Raw genomic sequence first — 23,001 nt, forward strand, 5'->3', positions numbered from 1 at the left:
TCTATAAAGGGCCAGATAAATATAATACTCTCTCCCAACTACTCAACTCTGTCCTTGTAGAACAAAGGCAGTATGTAAATGGATGTTTGTTTGTTTGTTTTTTTTTAATTTATGTATTGTCAAGTTAGCTAACATACAGTGAAGTCTTGGCTTCAGGAGTAGATTTCCATGATTCATCACTTGTATACAACACCCAGGACTCATCCCAGCAAGTGACTTCCTCAATGCTCATCACCCATTTTCTGCACTCCTCAACCTCCAACCCCCATCAATCCTCAGTTTGTTCTCTGTATTTAAGAATCTCTTATGGTTTGCCTTCCTCTCTGTTTGTATCTTATTTTTCCTTCCCTTTCCCTATGGTAATCTGTTAAGTTTCTCTCTTTTTTTTTTTTTAATATATGAAATTTATTGTCAAATTGGTTTCCATACAACACCCAGTGCTCATCCCAAAAGGTGCCCTCCTCAATACCCATCACCCACCCTCCCGTCCCTCCCACCCCCCATCAACCCTCAGTTTGTTCTCAGTTTTTAACAGTCTCTTATGTTTTGGCTCTCTCCCACTCTAACCTCTTTTTTTTTTTTTTTTTTTTTTTCCTTCCCTTCCCCCATGGGTTTCTGTTAAGTTTCTTAGGATCCACATAAGAGTGAAACCATATGGTATCTGTCTTTCTCTGTATGGCTTATTTCACTTAGCATCACACTCTCCAGTTCCATCCACGTTGCTACAAAAGGCCATATTTCATTCTTTCTCATTGCCACGTAGTATTCCATTGTGTATATAAACCACAATTTCTTTATCCATTCATCAGTTGATGGACATTTAGGCCCTTTCCATAATTTGGCTATTGTTGAGAGTGCTGCTATAAACATTGGGGTACAAGTGCCCCTATGCACCAGTACTCCTGTATCCCTTGGATAAATTCCTAGCAGTGCTATTGCTGGGTCATAGGGTAGGTCTATTTTTAATTTTCTGAGGAACCTCCACACTGCTTTCCAGAGCGGCTGCACCAATTTGCATTCCCACCAACAGTGCAAGAGGGTTCCCGTTTCTCCACATCCTCTCCAGCATCTATAGTCTCCTGATTTGTTCATTTTGGCCACTCTGACTGGCGTGAGGTGATATCTGAGTGTGGTTTTGATTTGTATTTCCCTGATAAGGAGCGACGTTGAACATCTTTTCATGTGCCTGTTGGCCATCCGGATGTCTTCTTTAGAGAAGTGTCTATTCATGTTTTCTGCCCATTTCTTCACTGGGTTATTTGTTTTTCGGGTGTGGAGTTTGGTGAGCTCTTTATAGATTTTGGATACTAGCCCTTTGTCCGATATGTCATTTGCAAATATCTTTTCCCATTCCGTTGGTTGCCTTTTAGTTTTGTTGGTTGTTTCCTTTGCTGTGCAGAAGCTTTTTTATCTTCATAAGGTCCCAGTAATTCACTTTTGCTTTTAATTCCCTTGCCTTTGGGGATGTGTCGAGTAAGAGATTGCTACGGCTGAGGTCAGAGAGGTCTTTTCCTGCTTTCTCCTCTAAGGTTTTGATGGTTTCCTGTCTCACATTCAGGTCCTTTATCCATTTTGAGTTTATTTTTGTGAATGGTGTGAGAAAGTGGTCTAGTTTCAACCTTCTGCATGTTGCTGTCCAGTTCTCCCAACACCATTTGTTAAAGAGACTTTTTTCCATTGGATGTTCTTTCCTGCTTTGTCAAAGATGAGTTGGCCATACGTTTGTGGGTCTAGTTCTGGGGTTTCTATTCTATTCCATTGGTCTATGTGTCTGTTTTTGTGCCAATACCATGCTGTCTTGATGATGACAGCTTTGTAGTAGAGGCTAAAGTCTGGGATTGTGATGCCTCCTGCTTTGGTCTTCTTCTTCAAAATTCCTTTGGCTATTCGGGGCCTTTTGTGGTTCCATATGAATTTTAGGATTGCTTGTTCTAGTTTCGAGAAGAATGCTGGTGCAATTTTGATTGGGATTGCATTGAATGTGTAGATAGCTTTGGGTAGTGTTGACATTTTGACAATATTTATTCTTCCAATCCATGAACACGGATTGTTTTTCCATTTCTTTAAATCTTCTTCCATTACCTTCATAAGTTTTCTATAGTTTTCAGCATACAGATCTTTTACATCTTTGGTGAGATTTATTCCTAGGTATTTTATGCTTCTTGGTGCTATTGTGAATGGGATCAGTTTCTTTATTTGTCTTTCTGTTGCTTCATTGTTAGTGTATAAGAATGATTTCTGTACATTGATTTTGTATCCTGCAACTTTGCTGAATTCATGTATCAGTTCTAGCAGACTTTTGGTGGAGTCTATCGGATTTTCCATGTATAATATCATGTCATCTGCAAAAAGCGAAAGCTTGACTTCATCTTTGCCAATTTTGATGCCTTTGATTTCCTTTTGTTGTCTGATTGCTGATGCTAGAACTTCCAGCACTATGTTAAACAACAGCGGTGAGAGTGGGCATCCCTGTCGTGTTCCTAATCTCAGGGAAAAAGCTCTCAGTTTTTCCCCGTTGAGGATGATGTTAGCTGTGGGCTTTTCATAAATGGCTTTTATGATCTTTAAGTATGTTCCTTCTATCCCGACTCTCTCAAGGGTTTTTATTAAGAAAGGGTGCTGGATTTTGTCAAAGGCCTTTTCTGCATCGATTGACAGGATCATATGGTTCTTCTCTTTTTTTTTGTTAATGTGATGTATCACGTTGATTGATTTGCAAATGTTGAACCAGCCCTGCATCCCAGGAATGAATCCCACTTGATCATGGTGAATAATTCTTTTTATATGCTGTTGAATTCGATTTGCTAGTATCTTATTGAGAATTTCTGCATCCATCTTCATCAGGGATATTGGCCTGTAGTTCTCTTTTTTTACTGGGTCTCTGTCTGGTTTAGGAATCAAAGTAATACTGGCTTCATAGAATGAGTCTGGAAGTTTTCCTTCCCTTTCTATTTCTTGGAATAGCTTGAGAAGGATAGGTATTATCTCTGCTTTAAACGTCTGGTAGAACTCCCCTGGGAAGCCATCTGGTCCTGGACTCATATTTGTTGGGAGATTTTTGATAACTGATTCAATTTCTTCGCTGGTTATGGGTCTGTTCAAGCTTTCTATTTCCTCCTGATTGAGTTTTGGAAGAGTGTTGGTGTTTAGGAATTTGTCCATTTCTTCCAGGTTGTCCAATTTGTTGGCATATAATTTTTCATAGTATTCCCTGATAATTGTTTGTATCTCTGAGGGATTGGTTGTAATCATTCCATTTTCATTCATGATTTTATCTATTTGGGTCATCTCCCTTTTCTTTTTGAGAAGCCTGGCTAGAGGTTTGTCAATTTTGTTTATTTTTTCAAAAAACCAACTCTTGGTTTCGTTGATCTGCTCTACAGTTTTTTTAGATTCTATATTGTTTATTTCTGCTCTGATCTTTATTATTTCTCTTCTTCTGCTGGGTTTAGGCTGCCTTTGCTGTTCTGCTTCTATTTCCTTTAGGTGTGCTGTTAGATTTTGTATTTGGGATTTTTCTTGTTTCTTGAGATAGGCCTGGATTGCAATGTATTTTCCTCTCAGGACTGCCTTCACTGCATCCCAAAGCGTTTGGATTGTTGTATTTTCATTTTCGTTTGTTTCCATATATTTTTTAATTTCTTCTCTAATTGCCTGGTTGACCCACTCATTCGTTAGTAGGGTGTTCTTTAACCTCCATGCTTTTGGAGGTTTTCCAGACTTTTTCCTGTGGTTGATTTCAAGCTTCATAGCATTGTGGTCTGAAAGTATGCATGGTATAATTTCAATTCTTGTAAACTTATGAAGGGCTGTTTTGTGACCCAGTATATGATCTATCTTGGAGAATGTTCCATGTGCACTTGAGAAGAAAGTATATTCTGTTGCTTTGGGATGCAGAGTTCTAAATATATCTGTCACGTCCATCTGATCCAATGTATCATTCAGGGCCCTTGTTTCTTTATTGACCGTGTGTCTAGATGATCTATCCATTTCTGTAAGTGGGGTGTTAAAGTCCCCTGCAATTACCACATTCTTATCAATAAGGTTGCTTATGTTTATGAGTAATTGTTTTATATATTTGGGGGCTCCGGTATTCGGCGCATAGACATTTATAATTGTTAGCTCTTCCTGATGGATAGACCCTGTAATTATTATATAATGCCCTTCTTCATCTCTTGTTACAGCCTTTAATTTAAAGTCTAGTTTGTCTGATATAAGTATAGCTACTCCAGCTTTCTTTTGGCTTCCAGTAGCATGATAAATAGTTCTCCATCCCCTCACTCTCAATCTAAAGGTGTCCTCAGATCTAAAATGAGTCTCTTGTAGACAGCAAATAGATGGGTCTTGTTTTTTTATCCATTCTGATACCCTATGTCTTTTGGTTGGTGCATTTAATCCATTTACATTCAGTGTTATTATAGAAAGATACGGGTTTAGAGTCATTGTGATGTCTGTATGTTTTATGCTTGTAGTGATGTCTCTTGTACTTTGTCTCACAGGATCCCCCTTAGGATCTCTTGTAGGGCTGGTTTAGTGGTGACAAATTCCTTCAGCTTTTGTTTGTTTGGGGAGACCTTTATCTCTCCTTCTATTCTAAATGACAGACTTGCTGGATAAAGGATTCTCGGCTGCATATTTTTCCTGTTTAGCACACTGAAAATATTGTGCCAATCCTTTCTGGCCTGCCAAGTTTCAAAAGAGAGATCAGTCAAGAGTCTTATAGGTCTCCCTTTATATGTGAGGGCACGTTTATCCCTTGCTGCTTTCAGAATTTTCTCTTTATCCTTGTATTTTGCCAGTTTCACTATGATATGTCGTGCAGAAGATCGATTCAAGTTACGTCTGAAGGGAGTTCTCTGTGCCTCTTGGATTTCAATGCCTTTTCCTTCCCCAGTTCAGGGAAGTTCTCAGCTATAATTTCTTCAAGTACCCCTTCAGCACCTTTCCCTCTCTCTTCCTCCTCTGGGATACCAATTATGTGTATATTATTTCTTTTTAGTGTATCACTTAGTTCTCTAATTTTCCCCTCATACTCCTGGATTTTTTTTATCTTTCTCCCAGCTTCCTCTTTTTCCATAACTTTATCTTCTAGTTCACCTATTCTCTCCTGTGCCTCTTCAATCCGAGCTGTCGTCGTTTCCATTTTGTTTTGCATTTCGTTTAAAGCGCTTTTCAGCTCCTCGTGACTGTTCCTTAGTCCCTTGATCTCTGTAGCAAGAGATTCTCTGCTGTCCTCTGTACTGTTTTCAAGCCCAGCATTAATTTTATGACTATTATTCTGAATTCACTTTCTGTTATATTATTTAAATCCTTTTTGATCAGTTCATTAGCTGTTGTTATTTCCTGGAGATTCTTCTGAGGGAAATTCTTCCGTTTGGTCATTTTGGATAGTCCCTGGAGTGGTAAGGACCTGCAGGGCACTTCCCCAGTGCTGTGGTGTATAACTGGAGTTGGTGGGTGGGGCCACAGTCAGTCCTGATGTCTGCCCCCAGCCCACTGCTGGGGCCACAGTCAGACTGGTGTGTGCCTTCTCTTCCCTCTCCTAGGGGCGGGATTCACTGTGGGGTGGCGTGGCCCATCTGGGCTACTTGCACACTGCCAGGCTTGTGGTGCTGGGGATCTGGCGTATTAGCTGGGGTGGGTAGGCAAGGTGCACGGGGGCAGGAGGGGCAGGCTTAGCTCGCTTCTCCTTAGGTGATCCACTTCAGGAGGGGCCCTGTGGCAGCGGGAGGGAGTCAGATCCGCTGCCGGAGGTTTGGCTCCGCAGAAGCACAGAGTTGGGTGTTTGCCCAGAGCGAGCAAGTTCCCTGGCAGGAACTGGTTCCCTTTGGGATTTTGGCTGGGGGATGGGCGGGGGAGATGGCGCTGGCGAGCGCCTTTGTTCCCCACCAAACTGAGCTCTGTCATCCGGGGGCTCAGCAGCTCTCCCTCCCTTTGTCCTCCAGCCTTCCCGCTTTCTGAGCAGAGCTGTTAACTTACGACCTCCCAGACGCTAAGTTGCGCTTGCTGTCGGAACACACTCCCTCCGTCCGGCCCCTCCGCTTTTGCAGGCCAGACTCGGGGGCTCTGCTTGGCCGGCGAGCCGCCCCTCCGCCCCAGCTCCCTCCCGCCAGTCCGTGGAGCGCGCACCGCCTCGCCGCCCTTCCTACCCTCTTCCGTGGGCCTCTCGTCTGTGCTTGGCTCCGGAGACTCTGTTCTGCTAATCCTCTGGCGGTTTTCTGGGTTATTTAGGCAGGTGTAGGTGGAATGTAAGTGATCAGCAGGACGTGCGGTGAGCCCAGCGTCCTCCTACGCCGCCATCTTCCGATCAAGATCCTGTTAAGTTTCTCAAATTCCACATATGAGTGAAATCAAATGATATCTGTCATTCTCTGAATGACTTACTTCACTTAGCTTACTACCCTACAGTTCCATCCAGATTGTTGTAAATGGCAAGATTTCGGTTTTTTTCATCATTGAGTAGTATTCCATTTGAGCTCTTTCCATAATTTGGCTATTGTTGATAGTGCTGCTGTAAACATTGGGGTACATGCACCCCTACGAAATCATCACTCCTGAATTCTTTGGATAAATTCCTAGTAGTGCTATTGCTGGGCCATAAGGTAGGTAGTTCTATTTTTATTTTTTTGAGGAACCTTCACAGTGTTTTCCAGAGTAGCTGCACCAGTTTGCATTCCCACCAACAGTGCAAGATGGTTCCCCTTTCTCCACATCCTCACCAATCTCTGTTGTTTCCTGAGTTGTTCATTTTAGTCTCTCTACCAGCATGAGGTGGTATCCTAGTGTGGTTTTGATTTGTATTTCCCTGATGATGAATGATGTTGAGCATCTTTTCATGTATCTGTTAGCCATCTGGATGTCGTCTTTGGAAAAGTGTCTATTCATGTCTTCTGCCCATTTCTTCACTGGCTTATTTGTTTTTCGGGTATTGAGTTTGGTAAGTTCTTTGTAGATTTTGGGTACTAACCCTTTATCAAATATGTAATTTGAAAATATCTTCTCCTATTCCATTAGTTGCCTTTTAGTTTTGATTGTTTCCTTCGCCATACAGAAGCTTTTTATCTTGATGAGGTCCCAATAGTTCATTTTTGTTTTTGTTTCCCTTGCCTCTGGAGACATGTCAAATAAGAAGTTGCTAAGAAAAAAAAAAAAAAAAAAAAAAAAAAAGTTGCTGTGGCTGAAGTCAAAGAGGTTGTTGCCTGTTATCTCCTGTAGGGTTTTGATGGTTTCCTGTCTCACATTTAGGTCTTTCATTTGTTTTGAATCTATTTTCGTGTATGGTGTAAGAAAGTGGTCCAGGTTCATTTTTCTGCATGTTGCTATCCAGTTCTCCCACCACTATTTGCTAAAGAGACTGTCTTTTTTCCATTGGATACTCTTTCCTTCTTTGTCAAAGATTAGTTGGCAATATATTTGTGGGTCCATTTTTGGGTTCTCTATTCTATTCCATTGATCTGTGTGTCTGTTTTTGTGCCAATACCATACTGTCTTGATGATTATAGCTTTGTAATACAGGCTAAAGTCTGGGATTGTGATGCCTCCAGCTTTGTTTTTCTTTTTCAACGTACATAACTTTGGCTATTTGGGGTCTTTTATGGTTCCGTACAAATTTTAGGATTATTTGTTCTAGCTTTGAGAAGAATGCTGGTGCTGTTTGTTGGGATTGTACTGAATGTGTAGATTGCTTTGGGCAGTATCGACACTTTAACAATATTTGTTCTTCCAATTCATGAGCATGGAATATTTTTCCATTTCTTTGTGTCTTCTTCAATTTATTTCATAAGTTTTCCATAGTTTTCAGCATACAGATCTTTTACCTCTTTGGTTAGGTTTATTCCTAGGTATTTCATATATTTTATAGCAACTGTAAATGGAATTGATTCCTTGATTTCTCTTTCTGTTGCTTTGTTATTGGTGTACAGGAATGCAACCGGTTTCTATGCATTGATTTTATATCCTGCACCTTTGCTGAATTCATATACCAGTTCAAGCAGTTTTTTGGTGGAGTCTTTTCAGGTTTTCCACGTAGAGTATCATGTCATCTGCAAAGAGTGAATTTGACCTCTTTGCCAATTTGGATGCCTTTTATTTCTTTGTGTTGTCTGATTGCTGAGGCTAGGGCTTCCAACACTGTGTTAAACAAAACAACAGTGGGGAGAGTGGACATCCCTGTCATGTTCCTGATTTCAGGGAGAAAGCTCTCAGTTTTTCCCCACTGAGGATGGTATTAGCTGTGTGCCTTTCATATATGGCTTTTATGATGTTATATTCCTTCTATCCTGACTTTCTTGAGGGTTTTTATTAAGAAAGGATGCTATATTTTGTCAAATACTTTTTCTGCATCTATTGACAGAATCATATGGTTCTTATTCTTTCTTCTATTAATGTGATGTATCACATTGATTGATTTGCAAATATTAAACCAGCCCTGCAGCCCAGGAATGAATCCCACTTGATCATGGTGAATGACTCCTTTAATGTACTGTTGAATTTGATTTGCTAGTTCATGTTGAGAATGTTTACATCCATATTCATCAGGGATATTGGCCTGTAATTCTCCTTTTTAGTGGGGTCTTTGTCTGGTTTGGGAATCAAGGCAATGCTGACTTCATAGAATGAGTCTGGAAGCTTTCCTTCTGTTTCTATTTTTTGGAAACACCTTGAGAAGAATAGGTATTAACTCTGCTTTAAATGTCTGGTAGAATTCCCCTGGGAAGCCATCCTGCCCAGGATTCTTAATTTGTTGGGAGATTTTTGATAATCCATTCAATTTCTTTGCTGGTCATGGGCCTGTTCAAATTTTCTGTTTCTTCCCTTTTGAGTTTTGGTAGTGTGTGGGTGTCTAGGAATTTGTCCATTTCTTCCAGATTTTCAAATTTGTTGGCATATAATTTTTAATAGTATTCTCTAATAATTGTATTTCTCTAGTGTTGGTTATCTTTCCTCTTTCATTCGTGATTTTTATCTATTTGGGTCCTCTCTCTTTTCTTTTTGAGAGGTCTGGCGAGGCATTTATCAATTTTGTTTATTCTTTCAAAAAACCAGTTCTAAGATTCATTCATCTGTTCTGGGTTGTTTGTTTGTTTGTTTGTTTGTTTGATTTTGGATTCTATCTTGTTTATTTCTACTCTAATCTTTATTATTTCTCTTCTGCTGGCTTTGGGCTTTCTTTGCTGCTCCTTTCTATTCTAGTTCCTTTAGGTGTAAGGTTGGGTGGTGTATTTGGGGCCTTTCTTGCTTCTTGAGATAGGCCTGAATTACAATGTATTTTCCTCTTAGAACTGCCTTTACTTCATCCCAAAGGGTTTGGTCTGTCATGTTTTCATTTTCATTTCTTCCATATATTTTCTAATTTCTTCTTTAATTTCCTGGTTGACCCATGCATTCTTTAGTAGGATGTTCTTTAACCTCCATGTATTTGGGGGCTTTCCAGATTTTCCTTGTGGTTGATTTCAAGTTTCATAGTGTTGTGATCTGAAAATATGCATGGTATGATCTCAATCCTTTTTTATTTTGTGACCCAGTATGTGATCTTTTTGGAGAATGTTCCACGTGCACTCAAGAAGAATGTGTATTCTGCTTTTGGATGAAAAGTTCTAACTATATCTGTTAAGTCCATCTGGTCCAATGTGTCATTCAGTCCATTGTTGTAAGTGGAGCATTAAACTCCCCTACAATCATGGTATTAATGTCTATACATTTACTTATGTTTGTGATTAACTGATGTATATATTTGGGTGCTTTCACATTGGGAGCATAAACATTTACAATTGTTAGCTCTTCTTGATGGATATCCCCCTTAATTATGATATAATGCCCTTCTTCATCTCTTATTACAGTCTTCGTTTTAAAATCCAGCTTGTCTTGGGGCGCCTGGGTGGCGCAGTCGGTTAAGCGTCCGACTTCAGCCAGGTCACGATCTCGCGGTCTGTGAGTTAGCGCCCTGCGTCGGGCTCTGGGCTGATGGCTCAGAGCCTGGAGCCTGCTTCCGATTCTGTGTCTCCCTCTCTCTCTGCCCCTCCCCCGTTCATGCTCTGTCTCTCTCTGTCCCAAAAATAAATAAACGTTGAAAAAAATAAATAAATAAATAAATAAATAAAAATAAAATCCAGCTTGTCTGACAGAAGTATGGCTACTCTGGTTTTCTTTTGCTGTCCAGTAGCATGATAGATTGTTCTCCATCCCCTCACTTTCAATCTGCAGCTGTCCTCAGGTCTATAATGAGTCTTTTGTAGTCAGCATATAGATGAATCTTGTTTTTTGTTTGTTTGTTTTTTGTTTGTTTTAATTCATTCTGATACCCTGTGTCTTTTGATTGGGGCATTTAGTTCATCTACATTCAGAGTGATTAATTGAAAGATACGGATTTTGTGTCATTATGTTATCTGTAGATTTCATGCTTGTGGTGATGTCTCTGGTCCTTTGTAGTCTTTGCTACTTTCTGCTCACAGAGTCCCTCTTAGGATCTCCTGCAGGGCTGGTTTAGTGGACACAAACTCCTTTAGTTTTTGTTCGTCTAGAAAAGCCTTTATGTTTCCTTCTATTCTGAATGATAGCCTTGCTGGATAAAGGATTCTTGGCTGAATATTTTTCCTATTCAGAGCACTGAATATTTTCTGCCACTCCCTTCTGCCCTACCAAGTTTCAGTGGACAGGTCTACTACTATCCTTATGTGTCTATCCTTGTAGGATAAGGCCCATTTGTCCCTCACTGCTTTCAGAATTCTCTCTTTATCTTTGTATTTTATTATTTTCACTATGATACATTGTGGTGTTGACCTGTTGTTGATTTTGAAGGGAGTTCTCTGTGCCTCTTGGACTTGGATGCCTGTTTGCTTCCCCAGATTAGGGAAGTTCTCAGCTATAATTTGCTCAAATAAACCTTCTGCCCCTTTCTCTCTTCTTCTGGAACTCCTATGATATGGATATATTTTGTTTCAACGAATCACTTAGGTCTCTAATTCTCCCCTCATGGTCCAATAATTTCTTTTTCCCTCTTTTTTTCAGCTTGATCATTTTCTATAACTTTATCTTCTGTTTCACCTTTTCTCTCCTCTGCTTCTTCCATCCTTGCTGTCACTGCATCTAGTTTATTTTGCATCTCATTTACAACATTTCTTAATTCATCGTGACTATTTCTTAGGTCTTTGAGCTCTGCAGCAATACATTCTCTGCTGTCTTCTATGCTTTTTTCAAGGAGCATGACAGTGTTCTGATGAAACTTTATTAAACAGATTGGGGGGAGACAGATTTGGCCCACAGGTGTTATCTGCTGACCTTGGTTTTTGTACAGCCTTCAAGCTAAGACTAATTCTTATATTTTTAAATGGTTGAAAAAAATTGAAAGAAGGATAATACTTCATGACATATTAAAATTACATGAAATCCAAATTTCATAGTCCATAACTAAAGTTTTATTGGAAAAGAGCCACCACACTTATTTATGAGTTGTCTCTGGCTGTTTTTGTGCTACAACAGCATAGTTGAGTAGTTGCAACTGACATGTTAAGGCCTGTAAAGCCTGAAACATTTACTCTCTGGCCCTTGACAGAAAAGGTTTGCCAAGTCCTGGTCTAGATCTAGATGACCAAATGTTAGAGTTGCTTAAGGCCTGCTCCTTGTCCCTTCTCTTTTAATCACTCTGTACTCTCTCCCTAGCGATGGCTTCACGTACCCACAGGGCCAATTGACAGTGGCTCACAAATTTATAATTCCAGTACAGACCCCTTGTACCCTATGTACTCTAGACTAGGGTATTCGTTGCCTACCTGAATCTCTACTGGGAGGTCTGAAAGGTACCTCCATAGTACACATATCCAAGTGAATTAATGAGCTTCAAATTTGAGTTTCTTTCCTTGCCCCGTATCTTGGAGAATAGCTCCATCATGCATGTGGCTCACTCAAGCCAAAATGTGGCTGTCATCCTTGATATTTCTCTCTCCTCTACATCCCTCCTCACCATGCATATCTAATCTGTTACCAACTCTTGTCATATTTAGGTCCTCATATTTCTGAAAATCCACATATTAGGTTCTCAAAGACCAAGATCTTTCTAGCTTTTGTCTGACCCCTATTTGCATGTCCAGCCTCATTTTGTGTCTGCTGTTAATCACACTGGCCTTCTTTACATCCCTCTAACAGGCTTTCCTCCTCCTTGCTGTGAGGCCTCTCACACATTGCTCTCTGCATGGAGCACTTCCTCTCTGTGTTAGGTAGAGCACGTACCATGAGCTGCTGCAACAAACTTTAAATTCTCAATGACTTCACACAGTAAAAGTCTATTTCTTTCATAAAATCCATTGTAGGTATCCCAGATGGGCTGGTGGCCTCCCAGGTCTTTCGGAGACCCAGGTCCCTTCTGGCTATGGTTCTGTAATCCCATAGGGCCTTAAGAGGATTTCATTGGCTCCTCTGCATCTGGTGGATAGATGGCTGAGCAGAGGAGGGGAATGAGAAATGTAGAGGATCACATAGGAGGTTTCAAATGGGCTCTGCCCAGAAATGATCCCTTCTACCCAGGTTGCATCAGCTAGAATAGAGTCCTGTGACCACATCTAGCTGCCTAGGAGGCTAGAAGACAGTCTAGCTGTGTGCCCAGAAAGTAGAGGAAACTGTTTTGGTTAATACAGAGGATTCTGTGCCGTACAGTCTGTTCTCCACTGCACTCACAAATTTCCCCCTCCCCATACTTCGGATCTCAGGGAAGCCTTCCCTGTTTCCCTGATTGGAACAAATCACCTAAGGACTTCACACACCCTCCCTTGTGGCACTAATCGCAGCTTCAGAGCTATCCTCTCTCGTGTTACTACTTCTTCAGTGAGTGTTTCCCACCAGGCAGTGCTTCCTGAGGACAGGAGTTCTAGCCGTTTTGCTCATTTCCAACCCAGTGCTTGGCATATGGAGGCATTCAGTAATACTTATTGATTGGATGAACACAAATGAAAGAGAATAAATAAAGTGGGGCTCCAGAGAAAGATAAACTGAAGGGCCCTCTCTCTCGCAGCCCTCAGGCCTTAATTGTCTTCCATAGGTCCTGAGTCTGACCTTCGATACCCAGGCATCTGAAAGGCCACTGCCCGACTCTTGGCCCCTCTGATACTGTTCTGTTGCTAATAGACACCCTCCCTAAGGATGTTCCAGCCACTCTGCTCAACAAAGGTTGGGTATTTTTTGCCCTTCAGAGGCCGGCCTCGTGGGGATAGAGCAGCGTTTGGGCCACAGACAGCCATGAAGTCTTCCTTACTGGCTCTGCTTATCCTTTAGATGAATGGGTCCCCCTCACTGCCTGCCCCCTGTCCCTCCCCAGATCAGTGTCCAGGACAGGCCTTAATGAAAGACATCATCAAGAATGCTGTCAACAGACTGAGGTGTGTAGAGGTTGCACTGAGGAAGGTGAAGTGTCAGACAGATTGTATCCTGAAGTCAGAGTCAATGCCCTGCCAACCTTCCAGAGTCCTTGTGAGACAAGTGCTATATGTGTTTGTCCCTGTTTTGTTACCAACATCTTCATTACTTGGTCTGGGCTACATCTCCGGTGTGGAGAAAGGAAAACAGTTCTTAACTTTCAAACAAGAAACCGTGATGTGGAATTTTGGACAGGGGTGGGGCAGGGTCCTCTGGGTGTGAGCAGGTGACGTCGTAGGGACAGACGCTGCGCGGAACTGAGTCCGAGCACAGCAGCATAACTAAGCCGGCTCCACCTCAGCCCTAGCAAGCATGCGGCCTACAGTGTGGGGACTGGCAGCACCTGGGCAGAGGCGGGGCAGTGTCGACCTGAAGCTTTTCCTCACCTTCCTTACAGATCGCGAAGGAAGATGCCATCCTGCCGGTAGCTCTCTTCCCGTCTCTCTGCGAGCTCATCTTTCATAACAACCCTCTGGTGGCCCATACACGAGGTATGGTACCTGCAAGGCTGTGCCCCCGTCCTGGTGCCCAGGGGCAGCGTGGGCACCCGTTAGCCCCACCTCATCAATGTCCAGCCCTGGGTTCTTTGGAGATGGAGAGAAGCACAGATACTGCCGAGCACCTGCTCTGTACCAGCTTACCTGACAGCAGCCCTGTGTGGCAGGCATCACTGTCCCCGTGCACAGTGAAGGAAGCTGAGGATCCAGGAGGTTCATAACCTAATCAAAGTCCCACAGTAATAAAGAGGCAGAGCAGGGAATGGAATACAGAATTATCTAGATCCTGTGTGAGATCTTTAAGTAACACCCTGCTTTGTAGAGCAGTTCTGCTGTGACCTCATTTCCTACTTCCCATTTGGGGAGGGGTACAGGGCCCTCCCACCCAGAACATCCTGGGTATACTGGCTGCTGCATTAGCAGCTGCATCTTGTTGGCACTTTAGAATCCTGGGTCCTGGAGTGACACCAGCAGAGTTCTCATCCTTGCTTTTCACTATCCTTGTTATCTTGGGCAAATTTCTTAACCTGTCTGTGCCTTAGTTTCCTCACGTATTGAATGGGAATAATATAGGTACCTCCTGTGGTTGGTCTGAAAATGAAGTAAGTTAATACATGTCCAGCAGTTTGAACAGTGCTGGACACCTAAGAAGCTCCCAGTAAATATCCGCTAATAGTAATCTCACTTCCCCATCGTGGCTCCAGGGGTCCCTCCATTGCTGAAAACCTTCCTCCAGGAGCACCTGGGGATCCACTTGATTCGAAGGAAGATAGTAAAAGCTAAGCATCATATTTTGATGCCTCAGAAGGACTCTCGGAAGGTAAGCTTCCAGGGCAGGACTGCCAAGCCCAGAGGAAGTGGAGCCTATTTTAATGCATGCAAATTGACCTGGGGAGGGAGAACCCATTCCCACTCATGGATTCCTTCCCTTAGGTCTGTAGTAGTGGCATTGTCTTCTTTCCATGTCTGTTACATACAGACGCATCTAGGGTCACAGGGACCCAGGTGTCAGAGTATGTAGAAGCTACTATGTGAATGTCATGGAGTCCTACCCCATGAAGAAGGAGCTGTGGAGAAGTGAGGGAGAAATCAGTCTGAAGACCCAGGGATAAGCCTGGCTTCGTCACTTTCCACAGCCACCTGAACTTGGGCAAGAGCTTCACTCTCTGAGCTTCATCTCCTCAACTCTAAGCCTCTCTGAGCTGCTGAGAGGACTGGATGAAGCAACAGATACAAAAATATGTTATGAGGTGCCTGGCTGGTTCAGTTGGTAAAGCATAAAACTAAGAGTTGTGAGTTCAAGCCCCAAGTTGGGTGTAGAGATTACTTAAAAATAAAATCTTCAAAAATAAATGTTATAACCCCCCAAGCCACTATCCATGCAAGTAGTAGCCACCTGTAGGAGTCATGGATGGCTGTGCCAAGCCTAGAATACGCATCTTGTGCCTCTGCCTCTGGAAGCATTTCCTTACGTTGAGAGCAGTCCGCTCCCATAGCCAGTGGTCTTAGACTTGCCTTCTGGGATGCCATAAAGTAAGTCATTTCCCTCCCTCATCTGAAGAATTGCAGAAATTTCTGTGAAATGCTTCCCCTCCTGAACTTCAGCCTTCCTGTAGCTCTAAAAGCTGAATTGGGCATTGCTCGTCCCCAAAGTTAAATAGTTATTTCCTTTCCACCCCCTCTGCAGCTTCTGTCCAGCCAAGCTCTATTCTGGAGCCCTAGACCAGCGCCAAATTACAAGCCAGAAATAGACAGAAATTCAAAAGGTTTCCATCATATTCCTCTTGTTTGTTGCCTCCTCTAAGGATCAGACTACCGTGTTCCCATCAGCCAGCAGAGTGAGCCAGATGCTAAGTTTATAATCCTCATCCCCCAAGATGATTGCTTTTGCTAATTCAGGAAGCTGAGAATTTCAATAGGAAAGAAGTTATTTCCTTAGTTCTGAACCCTGAGAGAGACTTGCCTTGCGAAACTTCATTTAAGGTATGGGAACCAGCATCCTAAAAGGGGCCTGGTGCTGCTGCCTACCAGAAAGTGCAGGACCATCTCCCACAGGCTTTCCTAGGAGTCCCTGAGGAAGGTCAGGTGCACTGTGTTAAACCTTGATCAGAACAGTGAGGCTATTGAGAGCCAGAGTGATATGATAAGGGATGCAGAATGAAGCCCAGAGCCCGGTATGGAAATCAGGTAGTCCGGGCTCTGCCATCAAATAATTCTGTGACCTTGGACAAGGCATTTCACCTCTCTGAGCCCTAGTTTCCTCTTTTGTAAAATAAAGATAATTATTTACTGGGTAGTTTGAGGTGTAAATAAAGCAGCATCCGTCATGTATAGGGCACACTGTAGATGCCCAGTTAGTGTGATTTCACTCCCTCCCTCCCCCTAGGAGCCCTCACCCAGTCCTCTGATCACTGTACCAAATGGCCTTAGGCTTGTGAGGTCCAGGAGGAGAGACTCTGATTAGGAAGCAAAACAATCCAGCCTTTCTCCCATGACAGGTGAAAACCCAAGTTCCAAAGGTGCCAAAGCAGCCTCTGATTCTTCATCACCTATCCGTGCCCACAATCAAGTCTCCCTCAAAGGAGATGCCAGAGTCTGAGGCAGCGCCAACTAAAGAGCTGTCCACCACCAGAAGCAGTCCTCTGGAGCCAGAGATGCCCATCGAGGGCCTGGAGGGCCTTTCCCTGTCCCACCGGCCCTTTGTGCCACTGCCTCCCATCTGCTCTGACTCTACTGTGCATAGTGAAGAGACCATGTCCCACCAGAGCAACAGACCTGGCCACCTCAGCCCAGAGCACCTGTCAGATGAGGACACCAAGAGCACAGAGTCCATATTCTTGACCCAGGTACCTGGATACCCCTGCCTTTGCCTTGTGCTTAGCTCCCACAGGCTCCTATACCACCACTGCGTAGCTGGGTTGCTGCAGGCAGCCGGAAGTAAGCACAGGGCAGGTCTGGAAACCAGAAGGAAGCACCACTGGCAAGACCTGCAGGCTCGTCTGGGAGACCTGCTGAGCCAAGCCCTCCGGTGGGGGTACCCAAAGGGACAGGTCATGGTCCTGTGGCACAGACAGCATCTGGGGTCTGGCTGGGGCATGGTTCTGACTAGTTTTTCAGAAGGGCTTCCTGCTGCCTCTGCCTATCTACATAAGTCACGTCACTTCTGATGCTGTCTCTGAATCCTGGGAATACAGATTGCTGAGATACAGGTCCTCGAGATGTCCTCAGTCTGATGGGGGTTGGATTGTAGGAAGAATGCATTAAGTCAGTGCCAAGACTGAGGAAAACCCAGGGGCTGGGAGCCTGGACGCAAGAGGGATCCTCTGCCCAGACCTTTCAGGAGGGCTCCTGAAAGAGGTTCCGACGAGCTGAGCTTTGCAGGCTGAGTAGGCAGTAACAAGGTGCGAACCTGGGCAGGAAGGGTGTTCTGGGCAGAGCAAACAACATGAAGCAGGCTGCAGAGGAAAGAAATTAAAATGGCATGTGCAGAAACCACAAATTGGGTCAGTGTCTGGGCAGCAGAAGGGTGACACGTAAGAAAAGGGAAATATGAGGCTGGAGGCATTGGCAGGGCCTCCTTGAACTTTATTATTGTACCATTGCCTTTGCTCATCTCCCTACCTCCAGTCTTGCCCTTCCAATCTGCCAGATCTTTCCAAGTGGTACATCCATCTCTTATTCTACAGATGACTTACAGTGACACACAAATTTATACAATATAAAAGTATCTTTATGAACTGTATCAGAACCTTTTAGAACAAAGCAGAGTATAAATAAATATTTTAAAATGAACTTGAGAAAGTTGGATGAAAGGAAAATACAGACAGGAAAGGAAATGAGTCCCAGGATAATTCTGTCACTCTAACCTGCTCATTATGCTCTGCTGCTCTCCTAACAGAGGTATATTGCAAAATGCAATTCTGAGCTTCCTAGGAGCCAAAGTAGGACAATTAACTGTGGGTCACCGTGACTGAAAAGGCTTTATTTTCCTTGTCAAATTGCCCAGGCTGTGACCTCCAGTGCAGTGTTGAATAGAAGTGGCAAGAGCAGGCATGTCTTATTCCTGATCTTAAGGGGAGAAGTTTTCAGTCTTTCACCATTAATTCTGATGTTAGTTGTGGGATTTTCCTAAATGTCCTTTATCAGATTGAGGAAGCTTCGTTCTGTTCATAGTTTATTGAGTGTTTTTTTGTTTTTGTTTTTTTTTTTTTTTTTTTTAATTTTTTTTTTTTCAACGTTTATTTTTGGGACAGAGAGAGACAGAGCATGAACGGGGGAGGGGCAGAGAGAGAGGGAGACACAGAATCGGAAGCAGGCTCCAGGCTCTGAGCCATCAGCCCAGAGCCTGACGCGGGGCTCGAACTCACGGACCGCGAGATCGTGACCTGGCTGAAGTCGGACGCTTAACCGACTGCGCCACCCAGGCGCCCCTGTTTTTGTTTTTTTAATCACAAAGGGGCATTAGATTTTACCAAATGCTTTTTCTGTGTCTATTGAAATGATTGTGTGGGTTTTGTCCTTTATCTATTGAAATGGTGAATCACATTAATTGATTTCCATTTGCCTAACCCTTGTAAACCAGGGGTAAATACCACTTGATCATGGCATATAGTCCTTTTTTATATGTTGCCAATTTGGGTTGCTAGTATTTTTTGAAGATTTTTGTGTTACATTCATAGGAATGTTGGTTTCTATCGTCCTTTTGTGATGTCTTTCCTTAGTTTTGGTTTTGGGGTAATATTGACCTCAGAGAATGAGCTGGGAGTATTCCCCTTTCTCCTAATTTTTGTAAGAGTTTGTGAAGGATTGGTGTTAATTCTTTAAATGTTTGGCACAGGAGCGCCTGGGTGGCCAGTCGGTTAAGTGTCCAGTTCTTGATTTTGGCTCAGGTCACGATCCCAGGGTCATGGGATGGAGCCCTGTGTCAGGCTCTGAGTGGAGATTCTCTCTCTCCCTCTATGCTTCCTTCATTCGTGTGCGCGCGCGCGCTCTCTCTCTCTCTCTCTCTCTCTCTCTCAAATTAAAAAAAACAAACGTTTGGTAGAATTCACTAGTGAAGACATCTGGTCCTTGGCTTTTCTTTGTGGTAATTGTTTCAATTACTAATTCAGTCTCTACTTGTTACAGGTCTGTTCAGATTTTCTATTTCTTTTCAGCCACAGGCTTTAATGAAGGGCATAAACTATATCCCAACATTAAATACAGGTTTCATTAATATGTTTCTTATAAAACCATTAGGTTAGGCTACAAATGGGAGTTCAGATAATGTTCCCTCACTCCCTTAAAACTCTTTTGTGGCTTGCCATAGTGAGGATAAAGAAAATAAAAACAAAAACAAGGGGCGCCTGGGTGGCTCAGTCACGTAAGCATCCGACTTCGGCTCAGGTCATGATCTCATGGTTCCGGGTTTGAGCCCCACATCAGCCTCTCTGCTGTCAGCATGGAACTTGCTTCGGATTCTCTGTCCCCTCTCTCCCTGCCTCTCCCCTGCTTGCAAGCTCTCTCTCTAGAAATAAACACTTTTTAAAAATAGAAAAAACAAACCCCCTCAGGTTGGCTTTAAAAGTCCTTCCTGATCCGAGGCCTGCTTATTGCTCCAGTTGCCCATCTCTTCACAGTAACCCCAACAATACCAATATGGAGCTCCCCCAAATACACCTTACAGCGTCTTATCTGTGGGTCTCGGCCCCCGCTATTCCTTGCCTACAACAGCCCTCTCTCCTCATCACCTGTAGCTCACCCCTCTCCCCACCCTGCCTGGGGATGGCTCTCCTGCTTCTTCAAGACTTAGCGCAGGTTAAGGCATCTCTTCTTCCAGGGAGCTTCCCAGTCACCCCCCACCCCAGACGGGGTTAGGGCTTCCTGCGGGCTCCCCCAGAACCTTTGTGCTCCATTCTCCTACTGCACTTACCAAGGTGCATGATCATTGCCTGCTTTCGTATCTGCCTGCTCTCACCCCAGTCTTGGTTCTTGCCCTTAACGGGGCCCAGCATGGGGACTCGCACAGAGCTAATGCTGGCGTCTGTTAATGGAACGAATGAGTACGTTTTTCTTTTGGTCACAGGTGAGTGGGTTGCCTTCCTCCATCCACCAGAAGGATGATTCAGCCGTGAAGGAGGAAGAGCAAAGACCACCCCGCACAGCCCCCAGAGAGGTAAAGAGGGCTTGGAGGAAGCTCCCATCTGCCTCCCTCCCCAGCAAGTATCGTGGCTATGAGGAGCTGCTGACAGCCAAGCCTGATCCAGCCTTTATTGAGCCAAAGGGTATGTGAGGAGAATGGCTCCAGGGCAAGGGGCCCTCTCTGCAGCCTGGAGCAAGTTGGGGCAAAGCTAATGCTTCATTTCAGGACCGGGATGCTGTCCTCTCCGTGTCTGTCAAAGGGCCCCTGAGGATATCCTGGTTTGGAGCCTTACATATCAAGACCCCTGGCCTGGGCCTTCATTGGATTTTCAGGAGCCACAGCTCTTCCAAAATTCCAGCCAGTCCAGGCCCAGCTGCTCTGGTTGGAGAAGTGTCTCCAGGAAGGGTTTGATGAACAGACACCCAGACTGGCCAGATTCCTGAGTTCCTTCCCAGCCCAGCTGAGTCCCAAATTGAACATCCAAAATCCTCTCTATGTGACTTGAGGCAAGGGGGTAGTGCTCCCTCGGAGCCCTTATTTCACACTGATGTGTTAGTAGTATTTGTGCTCTCAGAGGAACTAGCACTTGACTGTGTGCTCTCTTGGGTGCCAGTCCCTATGGCATAACCCACTGTGTTTAACGAGGTTATGTCAGGGTCATTCCTTCTCTCCATGCCAGTGCTACTTTTCCATGAGGATCTGTGCACACAGGGGACAGTTATTCAGGGAATGGATGATGGAGGTCCGGGCACTGCAGATCAGGGAGAGATGAAGCAGTGTGTTCTTGGGGCCTCTCCAATCCTTCCACCCAGGGCTGCTGTGAGACTGGGGAATGAAGAAGTTGGAGGAGGCATTCAGTAGGTGGAGGAGGAGTGCCTTGACCCAACCATGCCTTTTTGCCTTAGGAATCCAGAAGAACACACAGGCCCTGCAGTACGTGCTGAAGCACCCGCTGCTGTTCCGCTCCTCCAAGCCCAGGCTTGACACTCTTCAGAAACGCTACGTTCCCAAGGAGAAACGGGTAAATGCGTAACCACCACCTTGTTGTGTGTGCCAGTGGCTCCTCAGGACCCCCAGTTAGAGACGTGGCTGTCACCTCAGGACCCTCTGAGGGCTGTGCTTTCCCAGTGCCCCCAGGTGCCCTCCTGCTTGTTGCTGCATCTGCATGAGGGGATGAGGCCAGGAGAGGCGGAGCACTGGACTGTGGTGACACGTTCCTCTTACCTTATGTTAGGCCCAGAGGATCCCCATTCCACCCCCACGGAAGACTCGAGCCCAGCTGTTGGATGATATTCTCATTCGCATGCGGGATCCCCGGAATATTACGGAGGCTCCACTAGGTACAGCTGTGCCCACCCGGTCCCCATCCTCAGTGGCCAGAAGTTTACTCATCTACTGGTGGGAGGCAGCCGGGCATGGACATGTCAGAGCAGGAAGGGCCCTTAGCATCTGCCCTGGCCCTTCCCCATGTGCAGATGGAGAAGCTGGGGCCTGGAGTCACACAGCACGTTACAGGCCAGAACTAAGGCTTGAGGTAGAATTCAGAGGGGACTCCACTGGCTGCCTAATGCCCCAAGCTGGGGAGGCCATTTTCAGTCCCCGTAGCATCCTCCTCTCACACCGTCCCACTCTCTGGGGTGGGGGGGCTCTGGACGCAGTCCCCACTGCTTTGGGCTACCTGGGACCCAGAGCGAGTTTGGTGTCCCTCTGGCTTCTCTCCCTGCAGGAGCTGTCCTGCGCCAGCGGACTGAGCAGAGGCTGGTGAACCAGAAGCAATACCTGGAGGCCAAGAGGCTGCTGAAGGAGTTTCGGGCACGCTACCGGCAGCTGGTGCGCTGCTCACTGCGGACAGTGTTCAGGGCCACAGCGCCACCCCCAAGCCACCCAGCACTGAGCGAGGGCCAGCCTAGGTTTGGCCGCTTCCTCAAGTTCATGGATGAGTTCTGCCAGGGTCCCACGGCCAGTGACTCAAAAGACTAAGGGGCTGCGCACGGGGCAGTGCCCAGCCTGTGCCCCATACCCTCCCTGAGGGCTCCGCACCCTGGACCGCGCCTTGGGGCTGGGTGCGCCGGGTGCAGGCCTCAAACCTTGGCTTGGCCTCGCTCGCTGGCCACAGAGAGTGGGGAACTAACTGGTGAGGACCTCCCCTCCCCGGGCCAGGCAGGACCCAGCGCCTGGCCCAGCAGCAATAAAGAGTGGGTGCACAGAGCAAGGCAGTCCGCGTGCTTTCTTGTAGATGGCCAGGCTGCCACGCTGGAGGAGCACCCGGCTGACACACGCATCCTTTAGGAAACCTGCTTGAGTCGCACATCTCCAACAGAGCTGCGATCGGCACTGGGCTGAAAAAACAAGGGGGCTGATGGAACAGAGCAGCAGCACGGACTCTGAGGCTCAGAGAAGTTAACTAACCCATCCACAGCCAACAAAGTGTATGTGTGTTGCTGGGGTAGGGGGCAAAACTGAGGCCTCCAGGCCCCAGAAAAGGTGTTTTTTTTATGGGGCAGCTTTTTTCAATTTTGAGGGCAAATGGAGAGGAAGGGGAAGAGGGTTGGGAATTCCCTCATTGGATGGTCATGGCCACAAAGTTGGGACAGGCTGAGGGCAGGACTTACGTGGAATTTCCTAAGGTCCTCTCATCCAGGACACAAGCTGAAGTCCCATATGCAAACACCGTGGCTCTAAAACAGATCCTGCAAAGTCAGCCTGGGCTCACAGTAAGTAAACTGGTTCTGGCCACAGCAGCCTGTGGGGCTGTTCCATTCTTCTGAGTGCCCAGGAGTCACCATCTGCTCCACAGGTGGATCTAGCGAAGGCCACTGGCACTGAACTCCAGAGATGTGCATTTGGGAATGGACACCGAGTGTGACTGGTCTCCTGAGCAGCTTTCGCTGCTAAGGCTACTCTCCTGAGGGTACCTACAATTCAGATCTGGGGAGCAGGCGTGTAGGTCCCAGGGTCCAGGAATTGGTGGCACGAGGA

The 23,001-nt window shown here is 45.2% G+C and overlaps 1 protein-coding gene across 14 annotated transcripts in view; it reads left to right on the forward strand.

Annotated features, from left to right (window-relative positions):
* The window catches only part of XRRA1 (X-ray radiation resistance associated 1), a 68,709-nt gene extending 46,478 nt beyond the window's left edge, over positions 1-22,231 (forward strand). For 11 of the 14 annotated variants that reach the window (XM_045484010.1, XM_045484012.1, XM_045484013.1 and 8 more), the window contains 7 exons: positions 13,802-13,895; positions 14,606-14,721; positions 16,400-16,747; positions 19,966-20,164; positions 20,928-21,043; positions 21,257-21,362; positions 21,749-22,231. In XM_045484010.1, coding sequence (XP_045339966.1) covers positions 13,802-13,895; positions 14,606-14,721; positions 16,400-16,747; positions 19,966-20,164; positions 20,928-21,043; positions 21,257-21,362; positions 21,749-22,002 — 1,233 coding nt within the window. In that variant the 3' untranslated portion in view covers positions 22,003-22,231. The remainder of the gene's footprint in view (positions 1-13,801; positions 13,896-14,605; positions 14,722-16,399; positions 16,748-19,965; positions 20,165-20,927; positions 21,044-21,256; positions 21,363-21,748) is intronic. The other 3 variants (XM_045484017.1, XM_045484016.1, XM_045484018.1) reach the window with 3 other exon arrangements.
* The last annotated feature ends 770 nt before the right edge of the window (positions 22,232-23,001 follow it).

Source organism: Leopardus geoffroyi, chromosome D1 (assembly GCF_018350155.1).
Source record: "Leopardus geoffroyi isolate Oge1 chromosome D1, O.geoffroyi_Oge1_pat1.0, whole genome shotgun sequence".
NCBI classification, from domain to species: Eukaryota; Metazoa; Chordata; class Mammalia; order Carnivora; family Felidae; genus Leopardus; species Leopardus geoffroyi.